The 25,760-nt window shown below is 40.8% G+C and overlaps 1 protein-coding gene across 2 annotated transcripts in view; it reads right to left on the bottom strand.

The window, feature by feature from the left end:
• FARSB (phenylalanyl-tRNA synthetase subunit beta) overlaps positions 1-14,865 on the bottom strand; it is a 68,368-nt gene extending 53,503 nt beyond the window's left edge. The window contains exons 1-5 of one of the 2 annotated variants that reach the window (XM_027591282.1): positions 14,633-14,865; positions 11,153-11,208; positions 3,914-4,068; positions 2,060-2,129; positions 1,363-1,478 (exon numbers count right to left, since the gene is read on the bottom strand). In XM_027591282.1, coding sequence (XP_027447083.1) covers positions 1,363-1,478; positions 2,060-2,129; positions 3,914-4,068; positions 11,153-11,208; positions 14,633-14,690 — 455 coding nt within the window. In that variant the 5' untranslated portion in view covers positions 14,691-14,865. The remainder of the gene's footprint in view (positions 1-1,362; positions 1,479-2,059; positions 2,130-3,913; positions 4,069-11,152; positions 11,209-14,632) is intronic. The other variant, XM_027591283.1, reaches the window with a different exon arrangement.
• Between the last annotated feature and the right edge of the window lie 10,895 nt (positions 14,866-25,760).

Raw genomic sequence — 25,760 nt, forward strand, 5'->3', positions numbered from 1 at the left:
AATGTAAACAAAATGAATATATTCCTTGAAAGACACAAGTTTCCAAAGCTCATGCAAGAGGTTAATTAGGATTTACTGACAGGTAAGGATTCTGGTACACCACAGTGTTAGGAAAGCATTTATTTCTCCCCTTTCAAAAAGCTCATGATTTCCACAAATACCATATAAACAGATCTTAAAGCTGAATTAAGTGAGGAAATGCCTTCCAATTTAGATAAAAATAGATTCTTCAAAATAACCAAGTCCAGAACAGATAATCGGCCTCAACCACTTACTAGCTTGTCAGAAATCTATTTTGTTCATTTGAGATATTTAAATTCTTATTGTTTTGCTAATAGCAAGCTAACAAATAGACTATTTTTATAAAAGAACAGGAATAAATATTATTTAGATTCTGAGAAAGTTTCTCTTACCACATAAAGATGTTTCTGGAAATGGAGGCGTACTGGTGTTTTATTTTTAAGACATTCCACCCCAGAAGAAAACGTCCAGGGTCCCCTCCAACCCTGTCCCTAGCCCATCACTGACATAGAAGCCTCTTCAATCTCCAATATACCAAAATGCAATTACTACAATAAAAACTTTTTCTATTTTTACTCGATATCAATAAATGTTAATCATACTTCTTGATCAGCATGAGATATGCTGATGTATTTCAGGACCAACACAAAAAAAACTTGGTATGTTAGCTAAAAGCTTTATGTTTATCAGTAAATCTATAATTTCCTTCAGGATTTCTTAAATAATGAGGTTAGTTCAAAGACTCCCACTGTTACCTTCCTTGACCTTTAGGAGTTCAGGAATTATATGTTTGAAGATCACTGCATCAAAGGAGCCCATGGGAAATGATGGATAGTAATGTTGAATAGGAGTAAGAAAATTCAGTCATTCAAAAGTCTCAAGTTTCATCTGCAAATTTATAATTACACTCAAAAAGTGACAACAAGCCAAAAATTTTTCCATTTTAAAATGACAGGTCATACTTCAAACTACCATCATTTAACATTTAGTAGTATAATCCACTACTAATAATTTGAACCAAACAACAAAAGCACAAACATAAAAACCAAGAAAATCTCTAGGAATAGCTATTTGTCTATGCAGTATTCCAAATAGAGCTCTTATTTCTCCATGCATGCACTGTTAGTAACAAATAGCTATCTGGTAAAATGTAAACTTATTTAAATTTAGTTAAGCAAATTAAACTCTTGCTACTCTCACATATTGATTTAGAAATGCTTTGAAAAAATCCGCAGAGAAAGAAAGGAAGGAGGGAGGGAAATAGGTAGAGAGAAAGGGGTAAAAAGGAAAAAAGAGGGGAAGGGACAGAGGAAGGCAAGGAGGAAAAATGCAACCACAAACCTGCAAATGTTCTGATGTAATTTCTCCTGGAGTTCGATGAAGCTGTCATATCGATCTTTAGTGAACTTTATATTTCGGAGAACTGCTGCCACAGCATAAGGACGTATTTTAGCTGTCTGAAGTTCAATGTATCGTTAGAGATTGTCCATACCTGGGCTTTTCTCATAACATCTTGTGAAAGAAAGTTAGCTGCACTCTTGATACTATCGCAAATTCGCAAAAAAGCATATATATTTCATTTAATCAGATATAGTGGTGACAAGAGACAAAGTCACCCTTCTCGTGGAATGTACATTTCAGTAAAATTTCTGAAAATTTACTAACCAGAAAAAATTAACATGTAAGTAGTTTGCTCAGAGTTGATATTTTTACCAAAATAATGTTCCCCCAAAGTTTCTTTAAACTTTATTAATAGACCACAACTTAATACTATCTCAAAGTTTTTTAAATAAACACCTGGTGTTATTTTCCAAAATTATCCAGGAAAACAAATGCCTTGCTTTCACCAATAAATGAAAGGGAACAAATTGACAGTTTTTAAGAGCTAGAGGCTAAATATATGTCCATTTTTGGCAAATGGTCAAAGAAAATTATATTTGGCAGAAGGATCAGCTTTGTACCTGTTCCCTACCCACCTTACAAATATATACACAAAGGAAACTTTCTAAAAAGGAAAATAAGAATTTAGTCTTACTACCTCTTCAGTGATGATCAATTTCTGGATTTCTCCATTAGGCATTACCCGCTTATACATTGGAGCCTTTATCCTAAAAGGAAATTAAACTTGATTTTTAACCAAAACATTTGATAAGCTCCATTCTGTGTAAAAGTACAAAAAATGAATAGAGCTAAGACAATAAATAGGCTGAAGTTACAGCAAATCAGATTTAGGCTGAATATTAAAACAAAATGCAAACTTTTTAACATTGAAGGTAGTCCAAAAATGGTATAGGATGCCTCATGGTAAGAAGTGTCCGGTCACTTGAGGATCAGCAGAGGCTAGAAAACCACTAAGCAACCATATAGGGGGTATTTAATTCAGCTGAGGGGCTAGATTTGTTAACTTTTTTTTTTTAGATTCGATAACCTTTAAGGCTTTATTCTAACCATTAGATTCTGAGCTTCTAAGAAAAATAGGGTTTATTAAAAATACAGATTGCCTGGTCCCATCTGGACCTACTGAATCAGGATATTCAAATGAAAGGCCAAGGAAACAGTACATTTTGAAGGCATAGTCCAGGTAATTCTTATCAGGAGAGATTGGGAACTACTGTTTCAATTCAGTGCTTCTCAAAAACCTTAATGTGCTCACAGTCAAGTGGGAAATTTGTTAAACCACAGACTCATTCAATAGGTCGTGAGTAGAGGATGCGATTCTGCATTTCTAACTAGCTCTCAGGTGATAAAGAGGATGCTGATCCACAGACCACACTTTGAGTAGCAAAAGGGTTAAGTCACTTTCCTAATCCTGTCTGATCATAAAAAATGAGTAGAAAACTCTAATGAAGCAGGTTTTGGAACATGCACTCTAAGGGATCATCCCTGGCCCTAAAATATGAGGGTCTGATTGTAACAGAACCAACTGAGTCACCTTCCAAATTTTAACCACCTAAATCAAATGCCTAATTATCACCCTTTCACCCATACCCATCAGTCACCTGAAACCTCACAGGTTCAGAGTCTAGCCCATTGGCCAGAGGCTCTCATTCTTTTGCAACTGACCAGATGACATGTCAACAAAAGCAAAAATAATTATTTTTGATAGGTGTTATGTTTCACCTCTTTTTCACTTCATATATTCATTACTTTCTATATTCATGAATAGTTGGAAGGGGACTTAAAAATATTCATTATAAATCAGGAGACTGAGGGATGCCTGGGTACCTCAGTCGGCTAAGCATGACTCTTGATTTGGGCTCAGGTCATGATCTCAGAGTTGTGAGACTGAGCCCCGTGTTGGGTTCCACACAGAGTCATGGAGTCTCCTTAAGATTCTCTCTCTCCCTCTGCCCTCCCCTACCCCCACCCAGCACTAGCAGGTGCATGCTCTCTCCCAAAAACAAAAACAAAAAAATTAGATTGAAACTAGAGGCCAATTAACTTGTCCAAGATCAGAGAGCCATCATAAGATTTTCAGTTTTCCAGGTAGGAAGCTCAGGAGTGGAGCTTCCTTAGAGTTCTTAAGCAAACAGCATACAAAGTTTTGCCACCTCTACTTTCCTCCCAACCTTTAACAAATCCAACTAGTCATCTATTTCTATTGGATTACTGAGGACGTTCACATGAACGCACTGAAAAATTTTCTAAGAAGCCATAAAATCCTTAACCACTCCAGTTTTAAATAGTTCCCCAGATGGAAGGCTAGGATTCAATATGCAAATTTTTAAATGACTAAAATACGCATGAATCTTACTCTCCAACCCTCCCTCTAAGCAAAGCTAAAGCTGTGTACCTGCCCAAGTTCTTTTCTAAAGACTTAAAGAGGATTGCCGATAATAACAGGCAAAAGAAATCTAACTGAGCAAAGTATTTAATAAACATATTCTCTTACCTTTCTTTGAAGACTTGAAGTCCTCGAACCAATCCTTCCAAACACAGGAGATCATATCTATTGGCAGGGATGTCAATTTTGTAAAGAACAACATCAGAGGCTCCCTCTGCCTTTTCATTACCTTGTTCCTTACTTATGATTTCTTTCTCAGAAGTCTAAAACAAGTCCAAAAAAATAAAGGGAAATAAATCTAAATTATTTGGAAAAAGTTGTTGACAGGGCTACAGGGGCTCCTGGGTGGCTCAGTTGGTTGAGCATCAGGGTCTTGGTTTCGGTTAAGGTCAGGATTGATCTCTTTCTCTCTCAAGTAAAATAAATAGATCTTTTTTTAAAAAAAGGAGTAACTACATTATACATGTTCTTTTCTGCAATAAAACATGTTTATTATATCTGCAACAAAAACATTAAATGTTATAATCACAGCAACAAAAAATACTCAATGTTCTGCTGAGTTCAGACATCTAGCATACTCAGTCATTTCAGAACAGCACTAACTCCTCTAAAGCAAGGGTCAGCAAACTATGGCCCACTGGCCAAAATCGTACCTGCCACCTATTTTTGTTAAGTTTTAATGGAACATCACCAGGCCCGTTTGTTTACATGTTATCTATTGTGGCTTACTACATGTTATCTACTGTGACTTACATACTGTAACAGCTGAGTTGTGATAGAGACTACACCACCTACAAGGCTTACGATCTGGACCTCTTTTACAAAAAGAGTTTACCCATCCCAGATTTAAAAGAAAATACCACCACCAAGTACGTAGAGCAACAGCGAAAAGTGTCAAAGAGGCAAAGTAAAGATGATTTACCAAATAAATATGACTTCTTATGACTCTAAAAGTTAAATCCAGTAGGCACCCAAGCCTAGAAGCAACATGAGAATGAGAGGAACACTAAAAAAAAAGAAGAAAAAAAAAACTGAAGAGATCAGAACTGTGGTTTAAGTTAGGAGAGATTATAGGCACAATGGGAAGCGACCTAATGACAGTAAAGGTATAGAGCAGTAAGAATAAAGGCAACCAAAAAGAGAGAAGAAACACTAGAATAATTTTAATTCTGTAGCCAAAAGCTTAAAATATCTCAATTACCACATTATAGCAGGGAATAACAGATTTTTTTTATATTTTTATTTTGGGGGTTTTTAAATTTTATTTTATTATGTTATGCTAATCACCATACATTACATCATTAGCCTTTGATGTAGTGTTCCATGATTCATCGTTTGCGTATAACACCCAGTGCTCCATTCAATACATGCCCTCCTTAATACCCACCACCAGGCTAACCCATCCCCCACCCCCCTCCCCTCTAGAACCTTCAGTTTGTTTCTCAGAGTCCATAGTCTCTCATGGTTCGTCTCCCCCATCCGATTTCCCCCCCTTCATTTTTCCCTTCCTATTTTTTTTTTAACATATGATGTATTATTTGTTTCAGAGGTACAGTTCTGTGATTCAACAGTCTTACACAATTCACAGCGCTCACGATAGCATATACCCTCCCCAATGTCTATCACCCAGCCACCCCATCCCTCCCACCCCCACCACTCCAGCAACCCTGTTTGTTTCCTGAGATTAAGAATTCCTCATATCAGTGAGATTATATGATACCTGTCTTCCTCTGATTGACTTATATCGCTTAGCATAATACCCTCTAGTTCCAACTACGTTGCTGCAAACGGCAAGATTTCGGTTTTTAATGGCTGCATAATATTCCATTGTGTGTGTGTGTGTGTGTGTGTGTGTGTGTGTGTGTGTGTGTGTGTGTGTGTGTGTGTGTGTGTGTGTGTACTACATCTTTATCCAGTCACCTGTTGATGGACATCTTGGCTCTTTCCACAGTTTGGCTATTGTGGACATTGCTGCTATAAACATTGGGGTGCACAGACCCCTTCGGATCACTACATTTGCATCTTTGGGGTGAATACCCAGTAGTGCAATTGCTGGGTCATAGGGTAGCTCTATTTTCAACTGTTTGAGGAACCTCCATACTATTTTCCAGAGTGGCTGCACCAGCTTGCATTCCCACCAACAGTGTAGGAGGGTTCCCCTTTCTCCACATCCCCGCCAACATCTGTCGTTTCCTGACTTGTTAATTTTAGCCATTCTGACTGGTGTGAGGTGGTATCTCATTGAGGTTTTGATTTGGATTTCCCTGATGCCGAGCAATGTTGAGCACTTTTTCATGTGTCTGTTGGCCATTTGGATGTCTTCTTTGGAAAAATGTTCATGTCTTCTGCCCATTTCTTGATTGGATTATTTGTTCTTTGGGTGTTGAGTTTGATAAGTTCTTTATAGATTTTGGATACTAGCCCTTTATCTGATATGTCATTTGCAAATATCTTCTCCCATTCTGTCGGTTGTCTTTTGGTTTTGTGGACTGTTTCTTTTGCTGTGCAAAAGCTTTTTAACTTGATGAAGTCCCAAGAGTTAATTTTTGCCCTTGCTTCCCTTGCCTTTGGCGATGTTTCTGGGAAGAAGTTGCTGCAACTGAGGTCAAAGAGGTTGCTGCCTGTGTTCTCCTTTAGGATTTTGATGGACTCCTGTCTCACATTTAGGTCTTTCAACCAGTTTGAGTCTATTTTTGTGTGTGGTGTAAGGAAATGGTCCAGTTTCATTCTTCTGCATGTGGCTGTCCAATTTTCCCAACACCATTTGTTTAAGAGACTGTCTTTTTTCCACTGGACATTCTTTCCTGCTTTGTCAAAGATTAGTTGGTCATAGAGTTGAGGGTCCATTTCTGGGCTCTCTATTCTGTTACATTGATCTGTGTGTCTGTTTTTGTGCCACCTACACCACCTACAAGGCTTACGATCTTACCGTACTGTCTTGATGATTACAGCTTTGTAACAGACCTTGAAGTCCGGAATTGTGATGCCACCAGCTTTGCTTTTCTTTTTCAGCATTCCTCTGGCTATTCGGGGTCTTTTCTGGTTCCATACAAATTTTAGGATTATTTGTTCCATTTCTTTCAAAAAAGTCGATGGTATTTTGATAGGGATGGCATTAAATGTGTAGATTGCTCTAGGTAGCACTGACATCTTCACAGTATTTGTTCTTCCAATCCATGAGCATGGAACGTTTATCCATTTCTTTGGAAATGGAAGTACTCCTTCATGAGTACTTTATAGTTTTCTGAGTACAGATTCTTTGCCTCTTTGGTTAGATTTACTCCTAGGTATGTTATGGTTTTGGGTGCAATTGTAAGCGGAGCGACTCCTTAATTTCTTTCTTCTGTCTTGTTGTTGGTGTATAGAAATGCCACTGATTTCTGTGCATTGATTTTATATCCTGCCACTTTGCTGAATTCCTGTATGAGTTCTTGCAGTTTTGGGGTGGAGTCTTTTGGGTTTTCCACATAAAATATCATATCATCTGCAAAGAGTGACAGTTTGACTTCTTTGCCGATTCGGATGCCTTTGATTTCTTTTTGTTGTCTGATTGCTGTGGCTAGGACTTCTAATACTATGTTGAATAGCAGTGGTGATAGTGGACATCCCTGCCGTGTTCCTGACCTTAGGGGGAAAGCTCTCAGTTTTTCCCCATTGAGAATGATATTCACTGTGAGTTTTTCATAGATGGCTTTTATGATACTGAAATATGTACCCTCTATCCCTATACTCGGAAGAGTTTTGATCAAGAAAGGATGCTGTACTTTGTCAAATGCTTTTTCTGCATCTACTGAGAGGATCATATGGTTCTTGTTCTTTCTTTTATTAATGTATTGTATCACATTGATTTTCAGATGTTGAACCAACTTTGCAGCCCAGGAATAAATCCCACTTGGTCGTGGTGAATAATCCTTTTAATGTACTGTTGGATCCTACTGGCTAGTATTTTGGTGAGAATTTTTGCATCCATGTTCATCAGGGATATTGGTCTGTAATTCTCCTTTTTGATGGGGTCTTTGTCTGATTTTGGGATCAAGGTAATGCTGGCCTCATAAAATGAGTCTGGAAAGTTTTCCTTTCATTTCTATTTTTTGGAACAGTTTCAGAAGAATAGGAATTAATTCTTCTTTAAATGTTTGGTAGAATTCCCCTGGGAAGCATCTGGCCCTGGGCTCTTGTTTGTTGGGAGATTTTTGATTACTGCTTCAATTTCCTTAGTGGTTATAGGTCTGTTCAGGTTTTCTATTTCTTCCTGATTCAGTTTTGGTAGTTGATACATTTCTAGGAATGCATCCATTTCTTCCAGATTATCTAATTTGCTGGCATATACTTGCTCATAATATGTTCTTATAACTGTATTTCTTTGGTGTGGGTTGTGATCTCTCCTCTTTCATTCATGATTTTATTTATTTGGGTCATTTCTCTTTTCTTTTGGATAAGTCTGGCCAGGGGTTTATCAATCTTATTAATTCTTTCAAAGAACCAGCTCCTAGTTTCGTTGATCTGTTCTACTGTTCTTTGGGTTTCTATATCATTCATTTCTGCTCTGATCTTTATTATTTCTCTTCTCCTGCTGGGGTTAGGCTTTATTTGCTGTTCTTTCTCCAGCTCCTTTAGGTGTAGGGTTAGGCTGTGTATTTGAGACCTTTCTTGTTTCTTGAGAAAGATTTGTATTGCTATATACTTTCCTCTTAGGACTGCCTTTGCTGCATCCCAAAGATTTTGAACAGTTGTGTTTTCATTTTCATCGGTTTCCATGAGTTTTTTTTAACTCTTCTTTAACTTCCTGGTTGACCCATTCATTCTTTAGTAGGATGCTCTTTAGCCTCCATGTGTTTGAGTTCTTTCCGACTTTCCTCTTGTGATTGAGTTCTAGTTTCAAAGCATTGTGGTCCGAAAATATGCAGGGAATGAGCCCAATCTTTTGGTACCAGTTGAAACCTGATTTGTGACCCAGGATGTGATCTATTCTGGAGAATGTTCCATGAGCACCAGAGAAGAATGTGTATTCTGTTGCTTTGGGATGGAATATTCTGAATATATCTGTGAAGTCCATTTGGTCCAGTGTATCATTTAAAGTCTTTATTTCCTTGCTGATCTTTTGCTTAGATGATCTGTCCATTTCGGGGGGTGGGGGGGAGGGTTGTTAAAGTCCCCGCCTATTATTGTATTGTCGTTGATGTATTTCTTTGACTTTGTTAAACTGGCTTATATAATTGGCTGCTCCCACGTTAGGGGCACAGATATTTACAATTGTTAGATCTTCTTGCTGGATAGCCCCTTTGAGTAGGATATAGTGTCCTTCCTCATCTCTTATTATAGTCTTTGGTTTAAAATCTAATTTGTCTGATATAAGGATTGCCACCCCAGCTTTCTTTTGGTTCCATTAGCATGGTAAATGCACCCCCTCACTTTCAATCAGATTTTCTTAAAGATAACCATTTGGCAAGAAAGAATCACTATGATATACACCTGAGATAAGATACTGTAGGTCACTTATACCTCAACTTAAAAAAGCAGCAATTCTATTAACCTCTTTGAGCTCTATTTAAATTCTAACTTTTCCTCCTCCTTCTGCCTCCTTTCATGTCATGCTTTCATCTCCCCCATTATAGGGGATGTGGCGTTTCAGGAGGGACCCATATGAAGAAGGGGAGAAAATGTGGTAAGTAGAGAAATTAAGACATCTGAATTAAAAAAGGAAAAAAAATGCCTACTCCCTTTGCAAAAAGACACACCAGCTTAAATCTCTCAGTATCTCAATTCATAAAAAGACTGTATCTGAAGGCTGGGTTTGTAAGGGCTAACAAAATCCTTATAGAAATAAAAGACCACAGAAATTTCAGAGCTGGAAGGGATCTACAGGGATCATTTAATCCACAGCCCCCATTTCATAGATGAGAAGGAGGCCCAGAGAAGCGATGTAGTTGTCCATGGTTACACAGCTAGTGAATGTGGGAGCTTGAACTATTACTCAGATTTTCTGATACCCAGCCCAACCAAGGCTCTTAGATATCATACAGCCTCAAACATTACTGAAGTCTAATTATTAATAGCAACTTGGAGAAATCTTAGCCAATTTCAAGCATAAAGATGCTCATTAACAACAACAAAAAAAACTACCTGTAACATCAGTAAAACGGCAGAAAAAACAAGGCAAGTCAATGTACATTTTTGTCAGCCTAAACCTCCTAGTGTTCTAATACTGAATAGATCAAGGAAGAAGACTTAAAAAAAAATAACACTAATTACAAGAAAAATATGAAATCATCATTTTAGTTATAAATACAAGGTCTTAAGTGATCATTAGTAATATATTTTGCAGATGAACTTTTTAAAAGTATTTAAATTATACAATTAAAAGACTAGGAAGATGCTCCGTAACAATTTTTATAAGCAACTCTTCAAAACCTAGAAGATCATCAGGGCGCCTGGGTGGCTCATGTGGTTAAGCGACTGCCTTCGGCTCAGGTCATGGTCCCAGGGTTCTGGGATCAGCCCCGCATGGGGCTCCCTGCTTGGTGGGGGGCCTGCTTCTCCCTCTCCCTCTGCTGCTCCCACTGCTTGTGCTCTCCTGCTGTCAAATGGATAAATAAAATCTTAAAAAAAAAAAACAAAACTAGAAGATCATCACTTCTCGGCCTTTTGGCTAAGACCAAATGCAAAAACTAAAAGATCATTTTACAAGGTCAATGTAAACAGTAATGATTAGGAATGAATTAACACTGGCAAAATAGGAATAGTGGAAACAGGAAGTGAAGGAGGAGAAGCCACAGGCCACATGAACCCTGGCTAAAGTTAACATTTCCATTGCTCCCCAGGCCCCTTTCCATAACTGATTTGTAAAAAGGCACCTCACTGCCAGAGAGCACACACTCATTCTGGGTTACTCAAGATGGTCTATCCATCTCCACAGCATTAGCCTGGTAACTTGAGGTGACTACATACAACTTAACACATGAACCCTTTGAGATTTTTCTTTTTTTAAAGATTTTATTTATTTATTTGACAGAGAGAGACACAGTGAGAGAGGGAACACAAGCAGGGGGAGAGGGAGAGGGAGAAGCAGGCTTCCTGCGGAGCAGGGAGCCCGATGCAGGGCTCGTGGGATCATGGGATCATGACCTGAGCCACTTAGCAACTGAGCCACCCAGGCGCCCCGCCCTTTGAAATTTTAAAGAAAGCAACAGATACTCTTAGAACTGGAGCTTAGCCCCTTAACACCAAGAACACAGAAATCACCAGAGCCCACAAATGTTCCATCTTAGTCTAACTATAAGGTAACAAAATACAGTAAACCTCTGAAAAATGCGCTTATACATGATTTAAAAAATATTCAATACATACAGTTTCATCAAGTTCCAGACCAAATTCAAAACATAGTTCATCAAATTCTTCATCAGCTGAAAAAAAAAAAAGGAGATTGCTAATTTTAATCTGCTCAGCTTAAATGACAGAATGTAAACTGCATTTTCTTACTAACTGCCCTATACCAAGCTAATAACAGGCATCAGATAGCACCATTTTAAAACCAACAAAAGGGACCCCCCCCAAAAAAAAACCCTCAAAAGAAACAACTATTTAAGGGCTGATTCATTTAATATCAACTACAGAATTAGGTTACCTGCAGTGGGAAGCTCACATTTACTCAGAAAAACAACCTATTAGGTAGGAATCAAATGTAAAGTAGGCTCCAAAACACAGATCCAGCACAATGGGATAATGTCATGTAAGTCCTATCATTTAAAATTCTGAGGCCTGATAGCGGGCTCTGGAGGCAGGCCAAACAGAGTTTGAACTCTGAGTATTCCATTTACTAGTTCTGAGAGCTTGGCACCTTATGTAAATTTCCTTATACCTAGGCCTCATCCATAAAGTAGCATTTTATAGCTATTCATTTTTAGCATGGAACTCTGGGAAAGATTCCAACGATATTATGCAGGTAATGGACTTGGCATAGCACCCCAAAACACAGTAGGTCTCCAATAATTAACAATTCTCTTCCTTTAAGTTATATTCTACTTTGCTACCTCATACAGCATTTGGGGGGATTGTCATTATCAAAAAAATTGAACACAAACCATCACTACCAGTATATTCTCGTGAAAAGCTGGTCTTAAGATTCTGACCCTGACAATGAACTTCAACTCAACACTTAAGAATTATCTACTATATGCCAGGTGCTATACTCGGTGCCAAGGCTACAAAAATAATTCCTACTCTAATAAAGAAATCAGATGTGTAAATATAGTTATGTTAAGTGCAAGGTACAGAGGTGGCACAAAGAAAGTAATTAGCTTCATTTAGAGTCAGCTAAGGCTTCACACAAAGGCCAAGTTCTTTAGGCAGAGACTGGGGAATGGGACAACAGCATGGGAAATTTGGAAAGGTCAATACGGATGAAGCATAAGGATAAAGTCAGGAAGAGATACAATGCAGCAAGCAGAAAGAACCCACATGCCAAGGGACTTGCTCTGTCCTGCCTGCAGACAGTGGGGGTTACACTGAAGGATTTTCTGCTGGGCAAAAGCAGGATTAGATCTGCACTTTAAAGAACAGTGGCAGAGTGGTAGATGGAGTGGAGCAGGGAGGCTTCTGCAACAGTACAGGTGAGGCATAGTGAGGACCTGACTGAAGGAGCCGCACTGGGTACAAGGAAGAATGTGAGGAATGTCAAAGAGGCAGAATCTGTAAGGCTCAATGACAGGCTGGGAGGTGAGAATGGTGGCAGCAGGAAGAGTCTAGGTCTCCCAGGTCTCCAGCGTAGGTACCGTTAACTAGCGCCAAGAACAAAAGATGTCCCCAGTAATCCCTGCTCTTGGTATTCACATCCTTGTGTAAATGGAGGTCTGAAGCAACCACAGGAGTGATCCTGGAAGCGTATTCTTCAGCCAGCCAAGGTAGACGGAGATAAAACAGCCCCAGAGAAGCAAAATGACTAAAACAATAGAAGTACCTGAGAAATATCCCTGGTAAGCAAAGAGATGAAGGGGAAGGCAGTAAGTGGTAGAAACAATGGAATTTAGGACAAAAAGCAAACCTTGGAGGGACTGAAGAGGGAATGGAGATCCAAAAGAGTGAATGAGATATTACCTGAAAATAGAAAGGAAGACTGGGGCGCCTGGGTGGCTCAGCCGGTTAAAGGACCGGCTCTGGATTTCAGTTCAAGTCATGATCTCAGGGTGGTGGGATCCAGTCCTACGATGGGCTCCACACTCGGGAGTCTGCTTGAGTTTCTCTTCTTTTCCCTCTCCCTCTGCGCCCCCCCCAACACTTGTGCACATGCTCTCTCAAATAAATCTTTAAAAAAAATAAAAATGTTTAAAAAGTTAATACAAACCTAGAGAATTTCTTACTTTCCCAGAAATGTATGCCTGGGTGGTAACTAATCACAGATGTCTTGAACAAATATTTGCCACATACCATCTTTTGCAATTCAGGCATATCATATACCATTAGTGAGAATATGGTTTGGAAGAATGGGTTAAGAAATATAAATACGCCAAAAAAAAGAAAGAAAGAAAATAAGCATGTTATAAAAAGTATAAAGAAAAAAAAGTATAAAGAAAAAAGTGTAGGGAATTAGAGCTGAATTCAGAGGTCAAGAGTATTACCTCTATTTTCAGGGTCTTAAAGGCAAAACCCTACAAAGAATACTTAAAGAATATGTAGTACCTAAAATGTTTCTGAAGGTGTAAATTTTTTTTTTTTTTAAGATTTTATTTGACAGAGAGAGAGAGAAAGCAAGCACAAGCAGGGGGAACAGCAGAGGGAGAGGGAGAAGCAGACTCTCCGCTGAGCAGGGAGCAGGATGCAGGCCTCGATTCCAGGACCCTGGAATCATAACCTGAGCCCAAGGCAGACGCTTAACCAAATGAGCCACCTAGGTGCCCCTCAGGAACATTTTAAAAGCTATTTTCAGGTAATATCTTATTCTAGGAAGCAGTACCTTTTAAACAGACTAGGGCTCTGTTATCATCCTGAGCCCTAAAAACCAAAAACGGCTCTCACAAACCGGCTGCCACAGCTTTTATATAAGCTGCTAACTATGAGAGGCAGATACCATTTCAATTGTTACATCCATATGGTCCCAGATGATTGTACTTCATATTTCCTCTTTTCTAAATGGGGATGTTTTCAGAACAGAAGAGATGAAGTGAAGACTGAGCCCACCCAGTAAAGACGCCTTGTTGTCATTCGGGTCTGAGCTCAGATGTTACTACTGCATCTAATGTTGTTCTTAGAACAGTATTTTCGTTTCCCGGATAGCCTTTAACTTAATCCAGAATCATTTTATTAATGTGCTGGTTACTTATTGTCTGCCTCCCTCATTAGAATGTGAACGTGGACCTTATGTGTCATGTGCACCGCTGTATTCCCAAAGTGCTTAGAACAGTGCCTGGCACGTAACAGGTAATAACATAATACCAGCCCTTCCCGCTCAAACTTCTCCCTCCACTCCCTCATAAGTGGAGTTTCTATAGAGCTCTTCTTGCTGCACTCCACTAGCTGCACTCGGGATGCCACCTAGGGCTTCATTCCTACTCTATCCCCTGGCACCAGGCACGCAGAAGACGTTCCATGGGAGATTGCTGAATGAATGACACAGCGAGCTGGACAGGCGCGGATGCAAAGACAGCCCTGGCACGACTGGTGGCGAGAGGCTACTTCAGCCCCGCCGCTTAGACAGCCAGCCATCCCGGTCTATACCCGGAGCACCCGAGGCCAAAACCTGCCGGGCAGCATGAACATTACCACAGAGCCCTTTTGAAGGGGTCCCGGCCTCTGAGGAGAGGCACAAAGCCAGGCTATGGGGCCGGCACTTACTGTAAGTCCGACCCAGGGCTTTGAAGAGCAGATCCCGCTTCACGCTGACAGTCGGCATGGCGAGTCAGACCCCACTGCGCCTGCGCCGTGAGCCGGCCGGCGCTCAGCTCACAAGGCGTGTAGGACCCGGCCCGCTCTTGCATGGGCTCTCTTAAATATTGCCAGTCTTCTTCCAATAGTTTCTGCCTCGTTTTTCATCTAAAGCCAAGTAAATTGTCACAATTAAACTCTGTAAATCCATCTGCGTTGTAAGAATGACGTGCAGGCTTAGAAAGGAGCCAAAATTGGATAGAATGTGCTACGATTTGATAGGCAGTAGAAAGGACAGTCTGCAAAGGCCCTCACGCTTCTAACCCACTAAGGGCGGAGGTCGCCCAAGTAGTGGGCGGGGACAAGGGACGGCACGTAGTGGGGTGGGGCCTGGAGGTGGAGCATCCTCTCCAGGAGGTGGGGAGAAGGTGAGCGAGCAGGCGGGGTCTGAGGCATCGCACCGGAGAAAAACGTGCAAGTCTGAGCTGTGCGAGCAGCTCAGGGAAACCAAGGGACCGCAGTTTGGGCTTCATTCTTCGTGCTTACATAGTCTCCCTTGTACCCTTGTAAGTCTTATACCTGGGTTGGAGCCTTGCAGCCGCCGCTTTTGAAAGGAGGCTTCCTTAGAGACTTTAGAAGAAAGAAACTGATATTTAGACAGTGCTACCTGCTGGCAGAGGCTGGGCTCAGTCCTCTGCCAGCATTAGCAAATTTTCTCTTTCTGACAACCCTGAATGTAATGGGCTGAATGGGGCCCCCGAAGATATCAGGTCCTAAGCCCTGGCCCCTGTAAATATCTCACGTGAAAACAGTCTGCAGGTTAATTTAAGGATCTGGAGATGGGGGGGGTGGTTATCCTGGATTATCAGATGGACCCTAAATGCACTCACACAGGCATCCTTTGAAGAGGGAGGCAGAGGGACATTTGACAAACAGAAGAGGGGCAGGCAGTATAGCCAAAAGGGCAGAGACTGTAATGATGTAGCCACAAGTCAAGGAATGCCAACAGCCACCTGAAAATGAAGAGGCAATGAAGTGTTCTCCCCCTGGCCTCTGGAGCAGACCTACAGTGTCTAGAGACACTGATTTTGGCCAAGTGAAATGGATTTTGGACTTCTGGCCTCCCCAACTGTGAGAGAATAAACTTGTTTTAACCCACCAAGTTTGTGATTATTTGTTACAGGAAATACACCAACACAGGTGATCATTATTCCCATTTTACAGATGGTGAGACTGAGGCACAAGCTGAGTCACTCAACTCTCAAGGCTGAGCTGAGGCAGTTTCATGGGGGAGACTTGCCCTTATCCTTTTGTAGTATACAGTGAGTGAGGGCCTCCAAAGCCATTCAGGTGGGGGGCAGTATTTGGGTGGAACTTAGGCCTTTCGACTACCATTCAAGTAGGTTTGCACTATATTAACTTCCCTCCATGACTGCAGGCAATCCCTTCCCAGTGCCCAATATAACAGATTGGCAGAGGCCCCATCAATGGCAAACCTCTCCAAAGCGCAATAAAATCTTTTGCCAAATTGGTACTCACATCTAAGTTACCGAATAAAGGACTTCTTAAATTTCTGCATGCTGACCTGCTCTCCTCTGGGTACTCCAAAGTGTTCTGTCACCTCTGAACCTCACTTTCCTTATCTATAAAACAGGTAATATACACCTTAGAGAATTATCCTAAGGATCACAAATCCTCATAAATCATTAATATAGTTATGTCCTAGGTCCTCAAAATCAGGCAGCTGTCACTCATCTATCCTAGTCGGTTTCCTGCTCGTCTCAAACTAGCAGGGACATTCTGTTCTCCTCTCCCCATATCCCGCAATGCATCCATCCCGTTTTTCATCTTTGTACCTGCTCTAGTACTGAACATTTAGAGGATTCGAATGGAAAAGAGAAAACTAGACCACAAGTACTCATCACAAGTGCTCACCTGACTGATAGGAATGATAGTCAGAAAACGTTGAGATAGTATATCACAAAATGTAAGTAGGTACTGCTTTTGTTTAATATTAGGGCCAGCTGGAGAGCAAGAAGGAAATGGCAGCGTTTCCTAGAAATTAAAGATGGGCTGAAGTTCTCCTTGCATTAGAAGTTAGGGAAAGGCAAGTTAAAATCATAATGAAATACCTTTTCATACCTACCAGATTGGTAAAAATGTGAAAGTCTGACCCAACCAAATGTTGGCAAGAATCAGGAGTATAAATGGATACAACCAGTTTGGAAAATAGGGCCTTACTTAGAAAGGCAGAACACGTGCATACCTGACTACTGTTACACTCCCGGCAATATTCCCCAGAGAAACTTACCCATGTGCCCTAGAAGAGCAAATAAAAATGTTCATTAAAAAAAAAGAAAAAAAAACACCACACAACCCAATCTGGAAACAACCCAGTGTCCATCAATACTTGAATGCATAATTAGGATAAAACCATACAACGAAACACCATGCAGCTGTGAAAGTTAATGAACTACAGCTGATGCATAAACTTGGATAAGTCATAAAAATAGAATATTGAGAGAAAAAGTGAATCACAGAAGCATCTACACAGTATGGTATCATGTATATAAAAACGAAAAACAGGTAACCTAGAGAGTGTATTGTTTAGGCATATATAAATAGACAGTAAAACTAAAGAAAATGGATGATAAAATATGGGAGTAGTTAGTTCAGAGTGGAATAGAACAGATGTAGCCTGGGAGCATTTCAAAAGCATTTCAAAAATATTGGTAATGTTCTGGGGGCGCGTAAGTGGCTCAGACGGTTAGGCAGCTGCCTTTGGCTCAGGTCATGATGCCAGGATCCTGGGATTGAGCCCCTCCTGCTCATCAGGGAGGCTGTTTCTCCCTCTGCCCTTCCACCCCTGCTCATGCTCACTCTCTCTTGAATGCGTTCTTTCTCTAATAAATAAGAGCTTTAAAAAGTATATTGGTAATGTTCTGTTTTACCTAGCATACCTTCATGGGCATATTTTAAGAAATTAAAGATGAAGGTAAGAAACAAGAGATGACTGTGGCACTTTTTTGGGGGTGAGGGGGACAAATGCTTGGTGGCCTTTAAGTAAACAATAGAAATAGTTGATATTTGGTTTTTTTCATAAAGCACTTTTAAAAAAGTTTTAGTCTCATTTATAATTCTCTTGCCTTATAGATTCTGGGCTTTAGGTTACATTTTATACAGTCTTTCACCACCTCAAGACTGTTTTATAAAATTCATGTATGCTTCTTAAAGGGCTTGGAATTTTTTTTTAAATCTTGTATCTTTCTGAAATTTATTTACGTTTTAGAGCAAGTAAACCAGCTTTATTTTGTTTTCAAACAGCAATCTAGTTAGCCCAACAGAATTTGTTAAATAAGATTGTTTTTCCCCCCACAGATTTGAAATAACTTCTTTAACATATTACATTTATTTTTTTAATTTTAATTCAATTAACCAACATATAGTACATCATTAGTTTCAGATGTAGAGTTCAGTTATTCATCATATTCATTCAGCAAATAACACCCCCTGCTCATCAGCATATATTATATTTCCATACATATTTAGGTCTACTGCTGAATTTTCTAGTTCATTACCAGTACCAAAGTTTTAGTTATTATAGCTTTATAATGCATTTTAATATTTGGAAGAGTTAATGTATCATCAGTATTAGAAGTTGAAGGGGGGTCAGTATTCTCCAGACTGAGAAGGCACTTTGAGATGGAAAAACAAAGTTATCCATACCATTCGCGCAGGATTTTAATCAGGTTACCTTGCTGGGAAGCAGGGAATGGAGCAAGCAGTCCCAGCGCCGAGCGGTCCTCCTCCCTCCTCCCTCCTCCCTCCTCCCTCCTCCCTCCCCCCTCCCCTCCCCCTTCCTCCCTCCCCTCCCCTTCCTCCTCCCCCCTCCCCCTCCCCTCCCCCTCCCCCTCCCCTTCCTCCTCTCCCCTCCCTCCCCCTCCCTTCCCCCTCCCTCTCCCCTCCCCCCTCCCCCTCCCCTCCCCCTCCCCTCCCCCTTCCTCCCCCTCCCCTCCCCTTCCTCCTCCCCTTCCCCCTCCCCTCCCCCTCCCCTTCCTCCTCCCCTTTCCCCTCCCCTTCCCCGCCCCTCCCCCCTCCCCTCCCCCCTCCCCCTCCCCCTCCTCCTCCCCCTCCTCCTCCCCTCCTCTCCTCCCACTCTTCCCCCACCTTGCGCCTTCAGCCACAGCTTTTATAGAGCAAGGGGCATGATGGCAGGGTCAGAGGGTAGTTATCCAAAATGGTACCATCTGTGTGCCAGGGACTCTCTACTGGTTACCTCAAGTGGGACCGCCTCTGTCATCTCAGCCAGTTATTTCCAGTGGCGCCTTCCGAAGGTCCGAACAAGCCCACCCGCATTCGGGTCAGGGCATACATTAACTTCCAAGGGAGGTCATTGTGCGGACATGAACAAAACAAAGGGCCAAAGATGGAGTTAGTGTTATCGACACTCCTATATCCATTGCTTTCTTTCACAACAATTTTCTATCTCTCATGTTCATTTTTCTAGATAAACTTTAGAATTCTGTCAAGTTCTGAAAAACTTTTTTTTCTGCTCTTTTATTAGGAATCAACTGTAATTTACGGGTTAATTTAAGGAACTTTCTATCCAAGAACAGACTCCATGTGTGTTTGAACTTGCCAGTCAGTGACCCACCTTAGAGCCTCTGAACCAGCAGTTCCCTCTGCCAGAAGGTTCTTGACCCCAGGCTCCCACAGGGGTAGCTTCCTCTGCTCTTTCAAGTCTTCTCAGAAAGATCTACCCCTGACTATACTATGTATTATGCTTATTAGATATAAACATCTCTCCCTGCTAAAACATAACTTATATAGGACAGAGATGTTTGTGTTTTGTTCATTGATATATGCCAGGAGCCTCAAACAGTGACTGGCACAGAGCAGACACTCAATAAATATTTGAAGTTTTTTTTCTTAAAGATTTTATTTTTAAGTAATCTCTACACCCAACATGGGGCTCAACTCACAACCCTGAGATCAAGAGTCGCACGCTCCACCAGCTGAACCAGCCAGGTGCCCCTGAAGTTTTCTTTTAGTGATAGAAATGCATGGTGTATTTTCTTTTTTTCTGTTTGTATTTCAATTCCAGGTAGTTAACAGTGTAATATTAGTTTCAAGTGTACAATATAGTGATTCAACACTTCCCCACAAGGGCTCTCCGTAATCCCCATCACCTATTTAACCCATCCCCCCACCTACCTCCCCTCCAGTAACCATCTGTTTTTTTCTCTATACTTAAGCGTCTGTTTCCTGGTTTGCCTCTTTTTTTCCCCCTTCCCTCATTTGTTTTTTAAATTCCACCTTTGAGTGACATCATATGGTATTTGTCTTTCTCTGACTGACTTATTTCACTTAGCATGATACTCTCTAGCTCCATCCACGTCATTACAAATGGCAAGATTTCATTCTTTATGGCTGAGTAATATTCCATCGTGTATATGTATATGTATGTATATGGAATATCTATATGGAATGTGTATATATGTTATATACATTCCACATGTATATACACTGTGTATGTGTATATATATGATTTCCCGATTGTCAATATATACACATACATACACAATGGAATATTATTCGTGTGTATATATATAATATATACATTATATATTATATATAATATATACACACATATACACATAGTTATATATATACACAATATATAGAGAGTGTATATATATATTATATATATACACACACATACATATACCACATCTTCTCTATCCATTCATCTGCCAAGAGACACTTGGGCTGTTTCCTTAAGGTATATTTAAAAAAAAAAATAGATACTTCAGTAGGAAAAAATGGGCAAAGGAAATGAACAACCAATTCATTAATACAAACAAACAAACAAAAAAACAAAAAGTGGGGAAGGGGACAGAAACCAAATTAAAACAATAATGAAAGCAAAGATATTTTCTCCAAAGACTCTGGCAGAAGTTAAAGAAATAAATGACACCACCTTGTGTTGGCAACAATGTAGGAAGCGGCCAGTCTTAGGCAAACTTGTCAGGAATATAAATAGTAGTTTGGCAGTATGAATCAAAATTTTAAATATGCATTCTCTTTGATCCTGAAATTCCACTCTTGGAATTATTTTAAGGAAGTGAGTATTCTTCTGTTCCTAATATAAAAAGTCTTGAAACAACCTAAATGTCCAACAATATGGGCTTGATTAAATAAAGTCTGATACCACCAGACAATAGAATAGTGTGCAAGCATTAAAAATGATCTTGGAGGGGCTCCTGGGTGGCTCAGTCGTTAAGCGTCTGCCTTAGGCTCAGGTCATGATCTCAGGGTCCTGGGATCGAATCCCACATCAGGCTCCCCGCTCGGCGGGAAGCCTGCTTCTCCCTCTCCCACTCCCCCTGTTTGTGTTCCCTCTCTTGCTGTGTGTCTCTCTCTCAAATAAATAAATAAAATTTTCAAAAAAAAATGATATTGGAGGGGTGGAGGACTACCCTGCCCCTGTGAGTGTCTTTATGATAATCACCTGTGACCAACAAAGACTAACCAGCCCCTAAAACGGAAGTAAGCCATTGAAGGTGTTATCAATGGAGATGTTAAAAGGATTTAAGTTCCCGGTTAGCCTTCTATAAAAGACCAACCCTAAACACCCTCCTTGGCAACCCTGTTGGGACCCCTCTCACTCTTGAGAGCTTTTTCTGTAACTTCACTTAATAAATTTCTATCACTTTACTCAAAAAAAAATGATACTGGAGAACTATATTTTTTAACATGGGAAAAAGTCTACATTAGATGAAAGCAAGTTACTAAACAATAGACTAAACAATAGACTTGAGGTGATCAGTTTGGTTTTTTTAAATGCATGTGAGTATGAATAAAAACAAAACAGCTGGTCTGATATACACCAAAGTGTTGGTATTTTATTCATTTATTTGAGAGAGAGAGTGAGAGAGTCAGAGGGAGAGGGAGAAGCAGGCTCCCAGCTGAGCAGGGAGCCTGATGTGGGGCCCGATCCCAAGACTCTGGGATCATGACCGGAGCCAAAGGCAGACGCTCAACCCTCAACGACCGGCCACCCGGGCACCCCTACACCAAAGTGTTAACAAGTGATATCTTTGTCCTTTGCAGTTTTCTTCTTTTTCTTTAAAAGTTTTCTTCTTAATTCCTTAATATTTTTCTTAACAGTGGTTATCTTTAGATGACGAGATTATTTCCTTCATTGTACCGTTTGTATTTAACAGAATTGTAATTAGCAAGAATACTGTGTTAGGGGAAAAAAATAAGGTTGTTATAAAACACAATCATGTGCCATTCCCTACCTAATCAGACAGGTGTAGACAATCCAGCTATTTCGTGACTACGTGAGATGAGATCCTGTGTAGACCTGTGGGAGCTCAATTGTTTTTGCCTCTAAAATGTGTAGCGCATAGTGAAAGTTTCTGAAATGACTGTACCACCTTCCTGTAATGCTTTTGGGTTGGGCAGCAATTGGATAAGAGATGTTATGATGTCGGAAATCCTTCCAACACAGATCCTAAAGATGCAGTATTGTGTCTAATGAACTTTCACACTCCAACAGCAGGTAGTTGAAAGTGGTACGCCAGAAACAAACATTGTCCATCCGCATCCTCAGGTTCTTCATCCATAGAATGGAAACAGAACCTCAGCGGTTTGGCTGGGTGAGGATAAAGTATTTGGAAACAATTTGAAACCAGCAAAGCACCCCTTGAATATTAGATATCGATACTCAAGGTAACAACCCAGTGATCTGAGACTATAAATTTGCCCTGGTATTAAGCTTAGTAAAATGTGGGCTAAGGCCTCCAGGAGGATGAGACAGGGCTGTAAGCTCAGGTTATAGATGATACAATTTACCATAACTGACCTAGTTTTAATTGTAGTATATCCAAAACTGGTTCTGTTCTGGCTAAAACCTTGTGTGTCTTTCCTATAAATTTCCAGCACACTCTAACCCCTTTGTAGATTACCCTGAAACTTTTAGGACATGGCCAAAGTTCCTATTTCTTCTTGGGTTTCTACTGATGGATCTACCTGGAACCAAGAAGGTCTGCTGGACCTGCCAAGAGTCAGGTTGATTGGTATTGACTTCCCAATTGTCAAACCAATGGCTGTTTTATTTTTTTTTTAAGATTTTATTTATTTATTTATTTGAGAGAGCGAGAATGAGAAAGAGAGAGAGCACATGAGAGGGGGAAGGGTCAGAGGGAGAAGCAGACTCTCTGCTGAGCAGGGAGCCTGATGTGGGACTCGATCCGGGGACTCCAGGATCATGACCTGAGCCGAAGGCAGTCGCTTAACCGGCTGAGCCACCCAGGCGCCCCCCAATGGCTGTTTTAAATTGTATTTTAAAAATAACCTCGATAGACACTTTATATTATAACCATCCCCTCATTCTTGAAATTCTTTTTTCTTAGTTTTCCTGACTCCGGACTCCTCCATATAGCTCCCTGGATTTCTTCTACTATTGCTATGTGAGAGACAATACACTGTAGTGGAAAGAGTTCTGTAAATTAGTAACAGATTAAAACCTTGTACTTAGGGGCGCCTGGGTGGCTCAGTTGTTAAGCGTCTGCCTTCAGCTCAGGTCATGATCCCAGGGTCCTGGGATCAAGGCCCACATCGGGCTCCCTGCTCGGCAGGAAGCCTGCTTCTCCCTTTCCCACTTCCCCTGCTTGTGTTCCTTCTCTTGCTGTGTCTCTCTATCAAATAAATAAATAAAATCTTAAAAAAAAAAAAACAACTTGTATTTACTGCTCACTGAGACTTTGGACCAATCACTGATTACTGATAAACCTCACTTCCTTGTAAAATGAAGGTAATAATAATACGCACACCATAGGTATGCCATAGGATGGTTATTTAAATTTTAAGAGTAGTTCATGTTAGATTTTGGCACAGCCTCCTCTGCCCCCTACACTACCCTTGCCCTACCTTCAGTGTAGGATACCCTCTGGAATTATGTCTGGTGATCTTCTGCCCCAACAGTCTCAGCTTCTACCACTCCCTAAATGCAGATGGTGCTCATTCTAAACTCCAGCCCATCTCTCTCTTCTGTGCACCTTTCTTACCAACTTCTGAATATCTGCACGTGGATGTCCAACAGGCTGCCATGTTGAACTCAAAAACTGAACTTTCCTCTTACCCCTAAACTTACTCTTCCTTGTGTGCTTCCTATCCTTTTCAAAGTCACCACCATCTGCCAAGTCACCCAGGCCAGAAATACTTCACTTGACCTAACTCCTCCTTCATCTCTCTCTTCTAACTGGTTATGATTAAGTTAACTTGAGACAACCTGCCCAGCATGCCTTATTTCTCTCTGCATGAGGTAAACCTTTGAGTCACCATGCTAAAGCAATGGAACCCTCTATCCCATGCCAGTGTATCAGGGGTAAACACCTGATCCAAGCTGGATCTTGGACCTGGGACCACAGGGAACTTGAGTTCCATTTTATTCAATGGTGGAAGCAGTAAGGTACAAGTCTGGAGGCATTGGTGGCCATGTTTCCACCACTTAGAGAAACTAATCTGCAAAGAGATAAAATGATACTAACACCAAGAGAAAAGCTAGTGGAGAGAAACCTGGAAGCATTTAAATGGCTGTTCTTAAGCCCCAGATGTCTCCCTCTTCTTCCTGAAATTTGGTTGCTCAACTGAATGAAGTTCAGATGGCTTAATGCTTAAAGTGTAAGAGATGGAGAGTTACACCTGAGACTCAAGAGGTAAGTAGATGCTCTGTAATGCGGGGCCCAAAACTGCATTAAAGAGTTTGGACTTGGGCGCCTGGGTGGCTCAGTTTGTTAAGCAACTGCCTTCGGCTCAGGTCATGATCCTGGAGTCCTGGGATCGAGTCCCGCATCGGACTCCCTGCTCAGCGGGGAGTCTGCTTCTCCCTCTGACCCTCTTCCCTCTCGTGCTCTCTATCTCTCATTCTCTCTCTCAAATAAATAAATAAAATCTTAAAAAAAAAGAGTTTGGACTTTATCTTAAGAACAACGAGAAGAAGTTCAAAGACTTTAAGCAAAGAAATAACATTATCATGAAGTAATTTGGAAAGATCACTTTGGGTACATTATGGAGAGGAATTAGGGGTGTTAGTTCAGAGGGCAAAATTCAAGGCAGGGAGACCAGTTAGGAGGCTGCAACAATCCAGGGGAGCAATGATAGCAGCCAGGACTGGGGAAATGGCATGTGTTTAAAGAAAAAAAAGTAATAACAATAGACCAGAAGAATCAACAGGTCACATACCAAGTAGCCATAAACAACCAGAAAGTTACAAACATGAGTGCAAGCAAACCCATTGGATTGGGCCTCCTTGGAAACTGGAAGTGGTGGAGCCTTGTGCCATACCTCCAAGGACACTGCTGTTGGATACTGTTGACTGCCTCTTTCAAGAGCGGGCCCAGGCCCCAGGTCAGTAGCTGTAGACCTTTCCAGTCTCTTTCTCCTCATTCCTCCCTTGCTTGGGTTGCTGGAACCTCAAGTAGGTTTCCAGACCAAGTACAAATGAAAGTGTGGGTGAGGGTCATGAGAAGAGGAATCATGGTGGCGACAAAGCCTCATGAGAAGAGAAATCATGGCGGCTATCTCGGGCAAGACTCCTGCAACTCTGCCCAGAGCAAGCATACTCGAGCCCTGTCAGATTGATAAAATAAGTTAATTGAAAGGACAATAAGAAAACAGAAGGGCCAGAGCAAATTTCTTGAACTTAGTTCAAAAGAGTGTTGAAAACAGAACTTCTTGAAGGACTTTCCATTGAAACTACCATTATGATGGCCTTCTATCCACTTTAACCAGATCTGGTCACTCTCAGTGAATTATGGTGACCATGACGTTTGAGTTTCATGAATGTGTGGGTGTGTGTGTCCAAGAGAGAAGGAGAATATTTGCCTTTATGATGAATGCACCTTATGAAAACTGGCACGGTGACCTTTGTCCTAAACTATCCCCTCTGAGAACTCTCAATCCGGGAAGAATACTATTTCCTTTTCAACTTAAAGACGGGAACATTAAAAAAAAAAAAAAAGATGGGAACATATTAGCTTAGGCTGCAGTAAAATGTCATGTTATGGCAAAACATTCTCTTCCTGTTAGT

This window comes from Zalophus californianus, chromosome 3 (assembly GCF_009762305.2).
Source record: "Zalophus californianus isolate mZalCal1 chromosome 3, mZalCal1.pri.v2, whole genome shotgun sequence".
NCBI lineage: Eukaryota > Metazoa > Chordata > Mammalia > Carnivora > Otariidae > Zalophus > Zalophus californianus.